At 40.7% G+C, this 15760-nt stretch overlaps 3 protein-coding genes across 4 annotated transcripts in view; 2 read left to right on the top strand and 1 right to left on the bottom strand.

Moving 5' to 3' along the window:
- mtss1 (MTSS I-BAR domain containing 1) overlaps positions 1-15760 on the bottom strand; it is a 745180-nt gene that overhangs the window by 356126 nt on the left and 373294 nt on the right. The gene's annotated exons all lie outside the window — the stretch shown is intronic.
- Positions 1113-9736, top strand: LOC308082647 (cytochrome c1, heme protein, mitochondrial-like). Its single transcript, XM_080424533.1, has 7 exons — positions 1113-1238; positions 4880-5070; positions 5844-5970; positions 6814-6971; positions 7765-7925; positions 8926-9026; positions 9507-9736. Exons 1-7 carry the CDS (start codon positions 1158-1160, stop codon positions 9609-9611), a joined length of 924 nt encoding a protein of 307 aa, XP_080280659.1. The 5' UTR covers positions 1113-1157; the 3' UTR covers positions 9612-9736.
- The window catches only part of ergic3 (ERGIC and golgi 3), a 29528-nt gene continuing 24872 nt past the window's right edge, over positions 11105-15760 (top strand). For both annotated transcript variants that reach the window (XM_080424636.1, XM_080424637.1), the window contains exons 1-2: positions 11105-11265; positions 12706-12776. In XM_080424636.1, the coding sequence (XP_080280762.1) occupies positions 11178-11265; positions 12706-12776 (159 nt within the window). In that variant the 5' untranslated portion in view covers positions 11105-11177. The remainder of the gene's footprint in view (positions 11266-12705; positions 12777-15760) is intronic.

The raw sequence follows: 15760 nt of genomic DNA on the forward strand, positions 1-15760 counted from the left end.
CCGTTGCAAAACACAATATATTGCATAACAGTTTTATTCACTGTTGAATGCAATAAAACATTGCAACACTGCAAACGCAATATTTTATTAATCGGTGAATACATTACATGTTGATACATAACATTTATCAAAGGGAGGAGAGAGGCCACTGCGGTGGAGTTTAGATGCCATAGCCCAGTGGGACACTCGCACAGTGATTGGCCAATTCTGTGAGCAGCAACTAAAGTCTAGTCTATTAGTTGTGCCCGTTATATGTTATATAGTTATTCTCCATTTACTTTTACGTTCCTTTATATATAATTTGCCTGCGTTCAAATATTTCCATAGGCAGTGATGGATCTTGGAAGAAGTTATCCTTTTAAAAAAAAAACTGCAGTAAAAGTATCAATACCCTATTGTAGAAATACTCTTTTGCAAGTCCGGTGTATAACACATTTACTTGAGTAACGTATTGGCATCAGAATATACTTTAAGTACCAAAAGCTAAAGTACCCAACATGCAGAAAGTCCCATTTCACAAGTTTTCATGTGTAAAACGTATAACAATCCTTTGAGAATAGCAGATCTAGCTCAAAACGTGTCACGCGTTCTGAGCTTGTAGATTTTTCAAATTGCTTTTTCAAATTGCCAAAGCTGAAGTGGTTTTGTAATAATAATAAAAATCTACAAAGTAACTAAAGTTTTCAAATAATTGTAGTGGAGTAAAAGTACAATATTTGCCTCTGAGATGTAGTGGAGTAGAAGTAAAAGGGGGGGGGGGGGTCGTGGTTCCGGTGGTTGGTTCCGGTTGGCGTTACATTTTTTTTGTTCCCCACATAATGTGAATCAATTAGTTTACTCTCGCTAGACGCACTACGAGTTAGAATTTAGAAAATGGACTTACCAAACAATTATTATACAAAAAAACCCCGAAACAATTATACCAAACTAAACAAGTTTTAAACTAGGGGAATCATTTTGGAGATGCACGGTGCCGGTGGTTCTGGTCATGGGTTCCGGCTACAAGATTTTGTAACTGTTTCTCTGACAACCATAAGCACAGCCAATCACAGGCCGAACCCCCTCCCCCCGGGCTATGGGATGGGTGTAGACTAGCCTTGGTGGTCCCATCCTCCAGTTTCCATTGAGAGAGTGGGAGACAGCAGAGAGAAGACAAGATGGCGGCGCTGAGAGCTCTTGCTTTATCGGGGAGTGGGAGAGTTCTCCTGAACACCCCCAAGACAATCACCAGCCCCAAGGTGAGCTTTATTATAATAGTAATAATAATATCACTTTGTTATAAAAATATAACTATAAATAAACGGCACCGTTCTTTCTGCCACGTCCTGACACCTAGCTAACCCGGTTAGCATTAGCAATGCTGCTACTCACACAAGGTCACAGGCTTGTGTTGCCTCTATTTACTTGTTATTATTCCATATTATTATATGTAACAGGCCATTAAACGTGTCAATGTCCGTGAAAGCCTTCACTCGTAACGCTAGGACAGAATGTGATTCAAATGTGATGCTGTCTTATAGAATTAGCTTACAGTACAGTAAAGTCGCTCGAGATACTTACTCTAGTCGTACATTGTTCATACTGTAACATTAGTGTTAGAAGTGGATTTTTCCCCCCAGCGGAAACATCTTGTTTTAAAGTCTAAATGAATGTTAGTTTATGTGATGTTATGGTAATGGACAGGGAAATTGACAAATTATGTGTCATATAACACCCTGGTTAGAGTTGTCTATCTGTGGTTCTCAAACTCAAAGTGGGGTCCAGGGACCCTCAGGGTTCCTTGAGAGGTTCCAAATGATAGAAAAGGTTTGAGAACCACTGATCTGATGAGCTGGCGTCTCAAGGACTCCCTGAGGTGGACACAAACAACCAAAATAACACTGCTCTCGGTGCTTATCAGTTAACAACCTGCAACGACACTGTTCTTAGATTAAGGTGGCCATATTTTGAAAAACCACAACCAGGAGCACCCTTATCAATCACTTTAATCCAATTAATAGCGAAAATAGCCAATCTACAAGCTCTCAACGTGTGGAGATGCGGTGCACTGTGAGCTTGTAGATCTGCTATTTTCACCGCTTTTGACAATTTATTTGACATTTTCTTTCTTTTTTTTATCTTCATCTGGTGTTTTCGGCAGGGGGACAATTGTCCAGAACATGATACACATCTATGGAAGCAGTGAAGGACTATTAAACAAGTCTTGTTATTTAGATTTTGGTGAAAACCAGGACAATTTGGTAGTGAATGTTGAAAACAGGGACATTCTAGTGTTTTAGAGATATTTGTCTGGACTCTGGGCGCTGCAATGAGACTGTTCTGATATCAGTGAACAGTTAGTTGACTCTGTGCTAGTTGAGACTGTACTGACATCAGTGAACAGCCTGTGTAGAGAGACAGTTCTGACTGACATAAGTGAATAGTTTGTAGAACGGACCTTCTGGTCAAGGAGACTTGAAATGTCATCTTTGTTATTGTTACGTGACTGTCATTTAAAATATCGGGCCTTATTGCCTAACGTTGCCTCAAATACCGCAATATTCATTCTCTGACTTCAGTACTCCCAGATACTCCCAGATACCGAAACATTTCATTACCATTTATTAATGGTAATATATTTCTGTATGCTAGTTCTGTATGTTATTCAAAATGATTCACATGTATAAAGTAAAATGAAATAAAAGAAAATGGGCTTTACAAACAAATGTCACTTAAATATGCCCATTGACCTATGTTTGACAGTATGATGTGCAGTGATTCATTTTATTTTATTTCATACATAATTCAGTAGTTTTTGTGAGAAGCGAGAGGATAGAAGAGTAGGAGTGAGAAGAAAAATGGGGTCAAACATCTAATCAAGATATATACATGATGTTTAGAGAATTTGCATTACATGCAGGTGTGTACATGTTCTTCAGAACATTGGCATCAAAGATAGATATAGATGGCTAGATAAATATCTTTCTTAAAGCAACATGCATATAAAAAAAACAAAGCTTGTACCAGAATAAAAGGGTTGTGTAGTGGACCACTCACAAGGAGTTGTGAGACACAAAAGCAAAACAATTAGGTAACGGAACTCATAATAAACAATCGTCTGTAAGGATGAGGTGCAGGTGTATACATACATGTGGTGGTGTGAGGTAAACAAGTAGCAGTACAGTGTTCACTAGGGCTGCTAGCTGAGAGGCTGCAGTCATGTGATGGCTTGTTACAAAAGCAGTGCGGGACGGGAGGGGGAGTCTGGGTTTCATAAGGCAGTTTGGAGGGTATAGAAGTCGTCTCCATATACATAACACATACTGTGGTATCATCAGCTAGGGACCGACATTAAGATTGTTTCTTCTTTCAGGCCAACCTGACGGTTTTCATAAAGCATCATCACACTTTTAAATGTTCTAGTTTCCTGTCCACTGTAGTGTATTCATGTTTGTGGTTATTATTTGTTATTCTACTGCTACAGGATGTGATTCTGGATCACTGCATTGATGATGTGCACTAGCTGTAGAGGAATGTGTCTTGATGACTTTGACAGTGATACATTCAATGTCATGTTACATGTCTTTGTGTCAAATGTCTTTGTTACAAAAACAGTGAGGGGAGGGAGGGGGAGCAGGGCTTTCATAAGGCTCATGCTGTGTCTGTGCATGAACAGATACGGCATGAGCTCAGGTAGTGCAGCGGTACAGTGCAGGACAACACAATAGACAGGATTATATACCAGAGGTTGACGCCCCCCCCGTTGCTCTGAAAGTGTACAAATAGAATGGAACCCAGACGTTGCAGGTCCATTCGGCTCCATGTTTACATTCTCAGAATCACAGACCCGTAAGGGTCCATTTGGCGCCTAACTATTATCATTTGGCTGGGAACGCCCTCAAGGACCCCAGGGGTACTACCCGGACCCCGAGAAGCACTGCGCTATACTACTCTAACATGTAGTGCATCTATCATTTGCTGCAGCATAGTATTATATAGCATGTTAATTGCTGCTCACCTTTATGCAGAATGATATAATGTGGTCCTTGCTTTATTGGGGCATGACAGTGAAGCCTGACAGGATTGTGCGAGCTGAGATGGGGACTGCTGTAACGTATATTATATCGTAATATTATCATATCCAGACTAGATATCATCTGGGATTTCCGATTTTTAAAGGCTGCATTACAGTAACCTGATGTAATATTCTGCACTTACCTGTAACCTGACTGTTCCAGCTGTTTGTTATTTGCCTTTACCCACGTATTATGTAGGCATTACTGATAATTATTTATTTATAAAAAGCTCATTGTGGTGAAATCACCAATACACATCCCCATCATAATATCATCACAATATCTATTGAGGTATTTGGTTAAACATTTTTTTAACCCTGACCTAGGTTGACATGCAGCAAACACTTATATAATTGTACAAAACATTACAGCCCCTTGTTATGTGGTTACCATGATATTTATAGACCAAATTTCTCCATATGACCTGGCTTACATTGGCTGGCACTCCAGAGCCTGGGGAGTGAGTCGAGAGACTCAGTAGTTTAACAGTTAAACAAATGGAAGTATATGGAATAATTTGACAAAGACTGGAACTAAGGACATTTTCTTTATGATTTTAGTTAGTTTCAGTTAGTTTTGAAAGCACAGGATACAGTTTCAGTTAGACATTTCGTTAAGACAACTTTTTCTTTCGGCTGACTAAAATGTTTTGTTTTTTCAATCTAGTTTTTGTTATTTTGTTAGTTTTAGAGAGGCCCACAAATATTGTGTTTTTATCCTCTGTGACGAATATAGCTGTGGCAAATTGACGACCTTGAACTGCACAACTGGATGTCCCCTGAATCCCCTCATGTTGTAATATGCTCTCTTTATTGTGTCTGCAGGCCAACATGTCCTTCGCCAGCCTGCCGCGCAATAAGAAGGTGGCGCTGACTACAATGGGCGTGATCACAGCCGGCGGGGCGGGGCTCGCCCTCATGCTCCATCAGTCGATCAAAGCCTCGGACCTGGAGCTCCACCCCCCTAACTATCCCTGGAGCCACGGAGGGCCCCTGTCTTCACTTGACCATGCTAGGTAATATACAGTATTTGTTTGTAATTATATATCATAGATCAGCGGTTCTCAAACACTTTCATGTCAAGGACCCCCAAATTGATATCTATTTGTGTTGGTTTAAATATCCAAAGCATAAAATTACAGTACAGTACAGTGGTTAAATAGTTCCTCTTTTTGCTTAGGACCCATGGTCCTTTGAGAACCATTGCCATAGATCTAAAGCGGCCCGCACCGTCACTCAATGCGGCCCCAGGCCGCATTGAGTGACGGTGCTTGAGTGTTTTTTTTTTTTTATCACAAAGAAAAACAAAGTAATCTAAACATATCCGAAATGGTGAACTATTGCCTTCAACTGTCCGATAAACAATGCGGCCCCCCAGAGTGAGTGAGGAAATTTTGTGGCCCTCACCATCTACAAAGTTGCCCACCCCTGATCTAAAGGAATAGATGGCTCATAAGAGCCCTACTTCTGTTTATTGGAAGACCCAACAATGCTTATTGCTATTGTTACAATATAGATGTGTCTTCATATGGAACAAACACAAAAAGCACATCGTTGATATGAATGCAATGGAAATGTCCCGTCTCCACCGGGAGAGTGGAATTATATAAACATTTCTCATAGGATTAAATGTAAAAAGGCGGTGCCTAAAGGCTACCATTTTTTTTTTACCCCATCAGTGTTAATGCTATCTAATACTGCCAGGACAGGGTTAGCTTCTGTACTGAACCATTGGTTTAATTTATTGTCCTTTTCACCCCCACCCCCTTCCTCTCTTTCTCTGGTCCAGTGTACGTCGTGGCTATCAAGTCTATAAGCAGGTGTGTTCAGCCTGTCATAGTATGGAGTACCTGGCCTTCAGAAACCTGATTGGTGTCTCTCACACAGAGGCAGAGGTCAAGGCTATCGCTGAGGAGGTAAGCTTTTGTGTGTTGTGTGTTCTAGGGCTGGAAGCGATTCATAACATCTTCGATTCAATTACAATTTTGGCTTTCAACAATTCGGAAACTGATCGAGATAAGAGGATTATTGTGCCGCTTCCCTTTCATAATGACCGTGGCGCTATCGTGTGGTATTGTCTTATAAATCCAGTGCGCCCCTTTCCTTCACAGCGCTGCACTTTCGTACCTCACTAACCCCCAGGCTACACTGGGCATGTAACGGATCCGCTCTCTTCGTAGAGCGGCTGCCATGGCCATATGCTGCCACTATAATCAATGGAACCGGCTACACTGAGTGTATGAACGTGCCTAAGCTCCATAGAGCTTATGTGCTATAGAGCTTCATAGAGCTTTAGCTAGGTCGTGCATGAGCTCCATAGAGTTCCGTGCGACAATCTATTTTTGTCCAAATTTATCATACACTTGAAAGCAGAGCGATGCATCTTGTCAACTGTGTTTTATACTCAGTATTACGACGGTGTCGTGTGGCGAAAGTAGCCGATCTACAAGTCCACAATGCGTCACAATGTTGGTTATTATAAAGTTGATAATAACCAACAGTAAGGAGTCGCAACTTTAGCTGCCTTTAGTCCTGTGTTACTTTATTAAGTGTCCTCAGTAGTACAGCATTGTGCATCATACCAAAGGTTCCTACCTGTAATTTCCTACCAATAATACAGTGGGGTAATTCAGCTGTCAATGTAAAGTAACACTTGAATGCAAGGCATGGCACTGTTTTTAAAAGTACCAGTTGAGAACAGGTATCGGATAAAGCCCCAAACGATACCCAACACATGAAGTGTGTTAACTTGTGTTCAGGTGGAGGTGCTGGACGGTCCAGACGAGAGTGGTGAGATGTTCACTCGAACTGGGAAGTTGTCGGACTACTTCCCCAAACCCTACCCCAACCCCGAGTCCGCCCGTGCCGCAAACAACGGAGCCTTACCCCCTGACCTCAGCTACATCGTCAACGCACGGTACACACACACACACAAACGCACACATATTTGAATTACTATACTTGTGAGGACACCAACATTTTTGCCTAAAGCCGAAAAATAGCAGATCTACAAGCCCACAATGCGTCGCTTATAGATCAGCAATTTTGTCGTGCATGACACCAGCGCACAACTAAGTGTAAATCAGGCTCTAACTCTATCTCTAATCACTAAACCTAACTTCTAAATGTCTAATCCTAAACCTAACTTCTAAATGTCTAATCCTAAACCTAACTCCAACCTGAATCTTTTTCTAATCGTAAACCTATGTCTAAAAATATTTTTCAATGATAAAACTTGTTTTTCTTGTGATGACCATGAAAATGGTCCTCACAACGTCCATTTATCATATTCTACTAACTTGTGGAGACATTTGGTTCCCAGAAGTAATACATACACACACACACACCCTCTCTACTCTCTTTCCTTCTTCTTGTTTCCTTCCTCCCCTGCTGAAACCCCCCCCCCCCCGTTATTCTCCTAATGTCCTTCCTTTGTTCCCTGCTTAGACCTCCCCCACACACACTCTCTTACCTATTCGTTTAAATCTTTTTAACCTTATTTTTAAATATTATTTATTTTATTTAATATCATTACAGCCGAGTATCATCCTTATTATTTCTTGTTGTATGGCTTTTGTTAGCACAGTCTTACGGAACATGCCACACTTAACATTTAGCTGCTTGTGTAACCTGTATGAGTGAGTGACCAATTAAAACCCCTCTTAAAATTGTTCATTTTGTCTCTGTTCGTGTTGGTTGTGTGCGTGCAGACATGGTGGTGAGGACTACGTGTTCAGTCTGTTGACTGGATACTGTGAGCCTCCAGCTGGCGTTGAGGTGAGAGAGGGGATGTACTACAACCCCTACTTCCCTGGACAGGCCATCGGCATGGCGCCTCCCGTGTACAACGAGATCCTGGAGTATGATGACGGTACGTGTGTGTGTGTGTTAGGCTTGGGAGATCCTTTCTATTTTAATTTCTTGATTCGTGCCCACTCAAAATCGCTGATACACAGTCCGGTCGCCAGGGGGAAATATTTACCATGCACGAATGTTGGAGTGTTACGGTAATGGGGAGTTGGGGAGAGATTTATTTGAGACTTTGAAATTGAGAGTTTAATAAAAGACCATTATTGGAGTAAATAAGCCCTAGTAGTCTTTTACAGGGGAGTTGAAACTCTGTGAATTCAATGCCAAGCATGGAAGACTGGCTTTAGTGTTGGATAAAAATGTTACATCTGATTTAATAATATCAATGTCTCCTCTATTCAGACAATCCATGTCTGTGCTGGGTGTGACAGTATCACCGCATCATGTTCCATATAACATATTATCTTATATTTAGTATCACAATATTCACTATAGAGCGCAGAGCATGTTTTGATGAGCAGACATATGGAGAACGGAGATGTCAGGTGTCAGATCCAAATGAAAGGGAAACAGCAAACTGGTTTGTAAAGACGATTAAACGGAGCACCGCAGGCGACTTAGTTAAGTTAATTAAAACCGCTTTACTATTGGCGTAGTAAAAAAACTATTAGGGATCTTTCCCTTCAATTGGTGATATACAATCGTGTGTGTGAGGGAGAGAAAAACAATCAACTTGATTAGAACAGTTAAAATAAATGTCATTGAGTGTGTTCACATGTAAGCATGTTATCTGATTCCAAAAATCGGAGTTAGCAAACGTTGATAGAGATCACTGCTGTAAAACATAACTTCACCCGATATAGGAAGTATTTACAACAGAGACCTGACTTGTGAGGAAAAATGTAAACGCAGGTTATTGCTGTAATCACACTAATTATATGCGTGCAAACACTTTAATCCAGTTATTGTCATAATCTGCTTATTCCCTGTAAACGAGGCAGAAGTGTTCATCGTCACGTTGTGAAGGTCACTCTGATTATTGTTGTTTTGCGTTGCCATAGGAACCCCTGCCACCATGAGCCAAGTCGCCAAGGATGTGTGCACGTTCCTTAGGTGGGCAGCCGAGCCAGAGCATGATCAGCGAAAGAGGATGGGACTTAAGGTTAGAACACACACACACACACACACACACACACACACACACACACACACACACACACACACACACACACACACACACACACACACACACAGATTACAGGACCATGGAACATGGTCCTCACAATGTCTGTTTCTCAAATTCTACTATACTTGTAGGGACTTTTGGTCCTCAGAAATATAGTAATACACGCACACACACACAGGCTCGTATCATGGCATATTACCGTGTAACACACTGTTCCCTCCGCTGATGTCCAAAAGGTGTCGTAAAGCAGAAACGTGCCATTTTAACCACATTCATTTCCTGGTGTCCAATGTTCTTTGAAGCACTACATTGTTTTCTGTTTGTTGACTAGGGTTCATGCTTTCTGTGCTTACTCTTATTTCACACTTGTGTAAGTCACTCTGGATAAAAGCATCTGCCAGATGCCTTAATTGTAAAATATCTGATATCCCTATCTCTCTCTCTTGCTCCATCCAGATGCTAATGGGGGCGGCCATCCTCGTTCCCATGGTCTACTATATGAAGAGGCACAGGTGGTCGGTGCTGAAGAGCCGCAAAATTGCCTACAGGCCCCCTAAGTAACCTGTCGTCAGCAACCTTTAAAGCATCTGTTGCTCTGTCTGTGGTGCAAATATGTAAAAGCAGAAACAATCTGCTTTTACTGTATACTGTAAATATTTAATAAAAATAACGATGTGATGAGTAAACCGATGCGTTTAAAGTCTCAATTATTGACCCACAGTGGGAATGAATCAAAGACTTGGTTTTAGGTGTCCAGTGTTCTAAAGCATGCAAAACCGTGCAAAGGACCCCTAAATTGATATGCATTTGGCCGCAGACCCCCCACCTGAAAATGTGTTGTGACAGGTACCTCCAGAAGAGAAGACTTGTGTTAAAAAAAAAAAAAAATATTCAACTGATTCCAAAACATAAAAAAAAAGCAGATTTGTAACCTTGCAGCGCGGCACTAAGTGACACGCTGTGATGTTGTAGATCCGCTCACTCTGCTGTTTTTGAATAGCCAATGTATAAATGGATCAAGTAGTTAAAATGATAGCGATGCTACATTAACAACTATTGCTGTGGAACCCCCTCCCAAGGACCCCTGGGGGTCCCCGGACGCCACTTTGAGAACCAATGTTCTAAAGTGCAGCACTGTGATCTGTGAATGGAGTCAAGAAAATATGTTGTATAAAGTTTTGAAAGTTTATAAAACCATATTGTGTTGTCATGGCCAACTGGTTTGTTCCTGTAGTTACACACACTGACCACTTGAGGGAGCTCCAACCATATTGTAGGACGTACATACATGAAACCTGCTGGTAAGAAGTCAATGGTGTGAAATGATGACAATGGCACTAGCTTTAACCACTTATACACCACATGGGTAAACCGAGTCCCTCAGTACTCAATACTAGCATCTTTTCTGTTATTGTGGGGAAAGCTTCTGCTGAAAATAGCCGATCGACAAGCTCACAATGAATGCGACGCGTTGCGTTGTGAGTTTGTCGATCTGCGAGTTTGTCGATTTTCAGCGAAAGCTTTCCCCAGTCCCCACAATACCAATGCTGGGTTTAAGTGGTTAACCACATTATCTCTACCCTGACATCCCGATTTTGGGGAAATGTTCAAACACTTTTATTTTCTTTCACAAATGGCATTAAAATCATGATTTGACATATTTTGAAACATATAGGGTTTAAGTGGTTAAAATCCAAAACTAACTGAATCGGTCTTAATTTAGGTTACAGAGTGAAAGTACAATGATACAGAATAGAATGATATTTTATATATAGTGTATATATATATATATATATGGACCTCCAATGTATTTGTCTTTTTTTTCCTTTTTCCTTTAACTAAATGTCACCTTTATTATTATTATCATTATATTTACAATTGTTTGACTACAGCAATAATAGAAATAGTGAAAACAAGAGAAAACTCTTATTTTGTGTGAGGTCACAGTGCAAGCCCCACTTCCTGTTCACGCGGTGGGCGCTGATTGGCCCGCAGCCTCCGTGACCCGGATTACCCGGAAGTGAAAGTGGTGTGTGTGTGTGTGTGTGTCGGACCGGAGAAAGAGAGAGAGCTAGAGTAGAGAAAGATAGGACTGATGTGTGTCGATACAACAGACAGACAGACAACATGGACACGCTGAATAAACTCAAACAATTTGACGCATATCCTAAAACATTGGAGGACTTCAGGATCAAAACATGGGGCGGAGCGGCTGGTGAGTCATATATATGAGGGAGAGAGAGAGAGAGAGGGAGATAGAGAGAGAGAGAGAGAGGGAGAGGGAGAGGGAGAGGGAGAGCATTGTGCATGCATGTCTTCGTTTTTATTGCTTTTTATTTTACACTTGCGTTGGAAATGTAAACGTATGTTTCCTATGACAATAAAGCCCATCTGAATTGAAGTTGAACTGAGAGAGAGGGAGAGAGAGAGAGACATACAGACAGAGAGGGGGAGAGAGAGAGATACATAGAGACAGACAGAGTGAGAGAGAGTACGACCACCATTCATCAGATCCCACCTAAAGCTGTAAAAGCAGAAGGTTAACAGTAACAGCTCACTTTGAACCGACACCCTGTTCATTCAGTCCTGTGTTCTTTGGTTTAGATTTAGTGGTTATCAAACTTTTTCTTAAATTCAAGGACCCCCAGTTTGATATGTATATTATTAGGCCATGGGCCCCCATAACTCTGACAGTATACACATGGATCTGGTTCCATTTGTACGCTGTCAGAGTCAGAGACCTGTAACCAGGTTCTATTCATGGTTCTTAACTAGCAATCATTTTGCTGGGGACCCCCTGGAACCCTCTCAAGGACCCCACTTTGAGAATCACTGGTTTAGACAATCAGATACTGTCTTGTCTTGTCCTGAACATGTCACACTGTTTATGACAAAGCGGGTAAGGCAATTATATGTTTTATAGCACATTCCTTACATAAAGGCGGTGCTTTACATGAGTCATGCAAATACATGTTAAGATGTAAAAGGGCACCAAAGGAGGAAACAAAATAGCATAGTAAAAAGAATACATGATGTCATTTTAAGATTTATTTGGCTATTAAAAAAATAGCAGATCTACAAGCTCATAGCGTGGCACCGAGTGCCACGCTATGAGCTTGTAGATCTGTAGATCTGCTATATATTTTTTTTAAATCATGAAAATGTGTGCAAATCTTTGAATATATATATATTTTTCTTTTTAAAGCGAACATTTTTAACTCCGTTACAACTTCTGGGGGTCCCTGGAACAAAAAATAGTTTGAGATGGGGGGGGGGGGGGGGGGGGGGGGTCCACGGCCAAATACATATAATTTTTGAGAACCACTGATATTATAGCAACATTAGTTAGGATTTAGAATACATTTGTAGAATCCCCAGAAGCAAAGATTTGAGTTACAAATGTTCGCTTTAAAAATAATATATATATTCAAAGACCCACGATTTCCCCCAAAAAATAGCAGATCTACAAGCTTGTAGCGCTATGAGCTTGTATATCTGCTGTTTTTGAATAGCCCAAAGAAGTCTAGAAATGACAGAGATGCGTTCCCAGTTTGAATGGGTTCATGTTTGTTGTCTCCTATCTTATGATTCTCTCTGTCTCTGTCTCTGTCTCTGTCTCTGTCTCTGTCTCTCTCTCTGTCTCTGCTCTCTCCAGTGACGGTGATCAGCGGTCTGATCATGTTGATTCTGTTCTTCTCGGAGCTGCAGTACTATCTCACTAAAGAGGTGGGTTCAACTTCACACACATCCATTACCTCCAGTGGTGGCCAGTATATCACTGGCTAGAAGTGTCCCTCTCTCCGCTGTTACAGTATCTCCCCACCTACAGCAGTAGTACAGTGGTTCTCAACCTTCTCAGGGCGCGACCCCCCGAAATAATCATATTAGAATTGGGGACCCCCCAAAATAATCATATTAGAATTGGGGACCCCCCAAAATAATCATATTAGAATTGGGAACCCCCCAAAATAATCATATTAGAACTGAGTACCCCCCCAAAATAATCATATTATATTAGCACTGGGGACCCCCAAAACAATCATATTAGAACTGGGGACCCCCCAAAATAATGATATTTGAACTGGGGACCCCCCACCCTGACAAGCACTTGGAATTGTAGGAGTTGAGGCATTACATTTAGTTTGACTCGGTTCCATAGATAAATATTGTGAAAATAGCCGATCTACAAGCTCATGCCTTGCAACAAGAGCCGTTATGAGCTTGTAGATCAGCTATTTTCAAATATTTTGCCTCTTTCTTATATTATTTGACAATTTGGCCAGTGTTTGACCAGTTTTTATAGTATAGTTTGTTGATTACTTTTGATGCAGTAATGGTGTTTTTTCATTGATTTATTTATATATATTTTTAGGTATTAAAAAGGTATTAAAAGTCATTACATTGTCACTTTACTGTCATCTGGGGACCCCCCCCCAAAAAAATCATGTGGGGACCCCCCTGGGACCCACAGGTTGAGAACCACTGCATTATTAGACAATTGTAGAATTCTGTGCTTAATTTAATGGGGGTTCCTGTCCCAACACCTTTTCAAATGGGGGTCTGCGGTCAAATAGAATACAACCACTGAGGACTCTGTGAGACATCCGAGCTGTGTGGACAGTTCATTCTGTCTAGGGCTTGGTGCTATGGACAGCATAGAATATCACAATATCTTTCAACAAATACCTTAATATCAAGATTGTGGGGATGGCTGTCGGTGCTTTCATAAAATCTTTACGTAGTGAGATGTTTGTATTGCCATACGATATCAAGCCTCATATCACAATAATGGTATAATATCAGTATATTGTCCACTTCTAATTCTGTCCTCAGCATGAAGTCGACCAAACTTATAACTGTTTCAAAATCACTTGATTGAAGCCTCCAGCTTGTTTTGATTCTTGCCAAAGCACCTCTAATCATTTTTACCTGCCTGGCACATTTCTTGCTGCATATCTCAGTGAGAAGGAAATGCCAACCTCCACATCTAACAATTAGCTATGTATACAGCTAAGAGAAGACAGGTGTGGTTAGACAGGCTTTTGAGGTATATATTAGGACTAATTGTGTAGGAGTCATGCTGCAGGCAAAATACCTTACCTTACAGTACTATGTAGTGCAACCTATACTGTACTATTGTGGGGCGCAAGTTTGCAAGAGCATGGACAGTACACGATGCAAATTCAGTGGCGCTAGTAGAAAAAGGAAAGGGCCATAATAAACTGTAACGACTATAACTATATTGTTCACCAATGTTACGGTTATAGTTGTGGTGTGGACACTGCCATCCAATTTATAGCTAATTTTAAAACTATGTTTTTTGTTATTGTGATTGGTGTGAACTCTATTTGAAAGGCATTAGTCAGCTCAGAGACAGCTGCGTTATGCTCGGTCGTACCATGTGTCACGTGCCGGAAAGAGCTGATCTACAAGCTCACAACGCTGACTAAGATTGCCTATTCTCGTACTAATTAGACTAGTAAATCACGAGAAAGACAAAACACTGTACGATGGCATCGTAATCAGATTTGATTTAGGTCATTAAGCTGATATAGGTTTGAATTGCAAACTCAAAACGTTCCACACGTTTTAAACTATTTCAGAACATGATTGTGAGCAGCATGATGAACTGCTGGTGTGTTGGTGAGGTATGGCTGGTATTTTTCCTGAATGACAGGTTGATACCGTGCGACCAAACACAAGCTACTGTGTCGCTTCAGTTCCATTGTCCTTGTCAGTGCAGCACGACAACACATAACATAAGCACATGAATAGGTACGAGTTGAAAGCCTTATGTCAGTGGTTCTCAAGGACCTTCAAATGTATATGCATTTTAGTATGCACATTTTCAAAAATAGCAGATATAATATATATATTTGAACATTTGACATTTCATATTTCAACAATTGCGACAAATTACTACAAAATCTGTGGATAGCCAGTCATTATGGCATGAACAATAAGCTGAGTGGTACGTTTAGATCTTATAATGATGTACTGTGCATGTTAAAATCATGTATACACATACCGTACATTATTTCAGATCATTTTCCAAAGCATACTTTTTTATTATAATGTATACTGTATATATACTGGAGGCTTTTTCTGCCTTTATTGATAGTAGACAGTAGGCCTGTCCCCGACTAAGGATTTGTTTAGTCGAATCTAATTGGCGACTAATTGCCAATAGTCGACTGGCAGTCGACTAATAATTTATTTTTATTTTTTATTTTTTTTAGGGCCAAAATACTTTTTTTTTCAAAGGGCCAAGTCTACACAGTTTGTTTTGTGTCTCCAGCAGAGTTTCTAGTGTCTTTTTTTTTTTTTTTTTTTTTTTTGACTAGATTCGACTAAGAGACACGCAGTCGACTCGGACCCCCCGCGACTAACCAGTCGACTAGTCGACTTAGTCGAGGTCAGGCCTAGTAGACAGTGAAGAGAGACAGGAAACACAGAGAGAGTCGGGGAGTGACATGCACATTTATTATACAAATTATGTTTTATTCACTAACAAAAAGTTATGGATTGATTGCAGCTATAACTGGTGGGTTTTCAAAGTGGTGTTGTATTATGATAAAACTTGTGTTATGGACGTGTGGTGCGTGTAGCTCAGTGGGCAAAACAAGCATTAACCACTTGAAGCCTATCATCCTTTTTCTGGGCATGTCATAAAAGCGAACATATGGTGAAAATAGCCAATTTGCAAGCTC

The sequence above is a fragment of the Gymnoscopelus braueri genome, assembly GCF_963280865.1.
Source record: "Gymnoscopelus braueri genome assembly, chromosome: 3".
NCBI lineage: Eukaryota > Metazoa > Chordata > Actinopteri > Myctophiformes > Myctophidae > Gymnoscopelus > Gymnoscopelus braueri.

Excerpts from the sequence above, each read along its gene's own strand:
- LOC308082647 (XM_080424533.1), top strand. The coding sequence starts at position 1,158 with ATGGCGGCGCTGAGAGCTCTTGCTTTATCGGGGAGTGGGAGAGTTCTC. Across the intron at positions 5,071-5,843 it reads TCTTCACTTGACCATGCTAG|TGTACGTCGTGGCTATCAAG; the intron begins GTAATATACAGT and ends TCTCTGGTCCAG. Across the intron at positions 7,926-8,925 it reads GATCCTGGAGTATGATGACG|GAACCCCTGCCACCATGAGC; the intron begins GTACGTGTGTGT and ends GCGTTGCCATAG.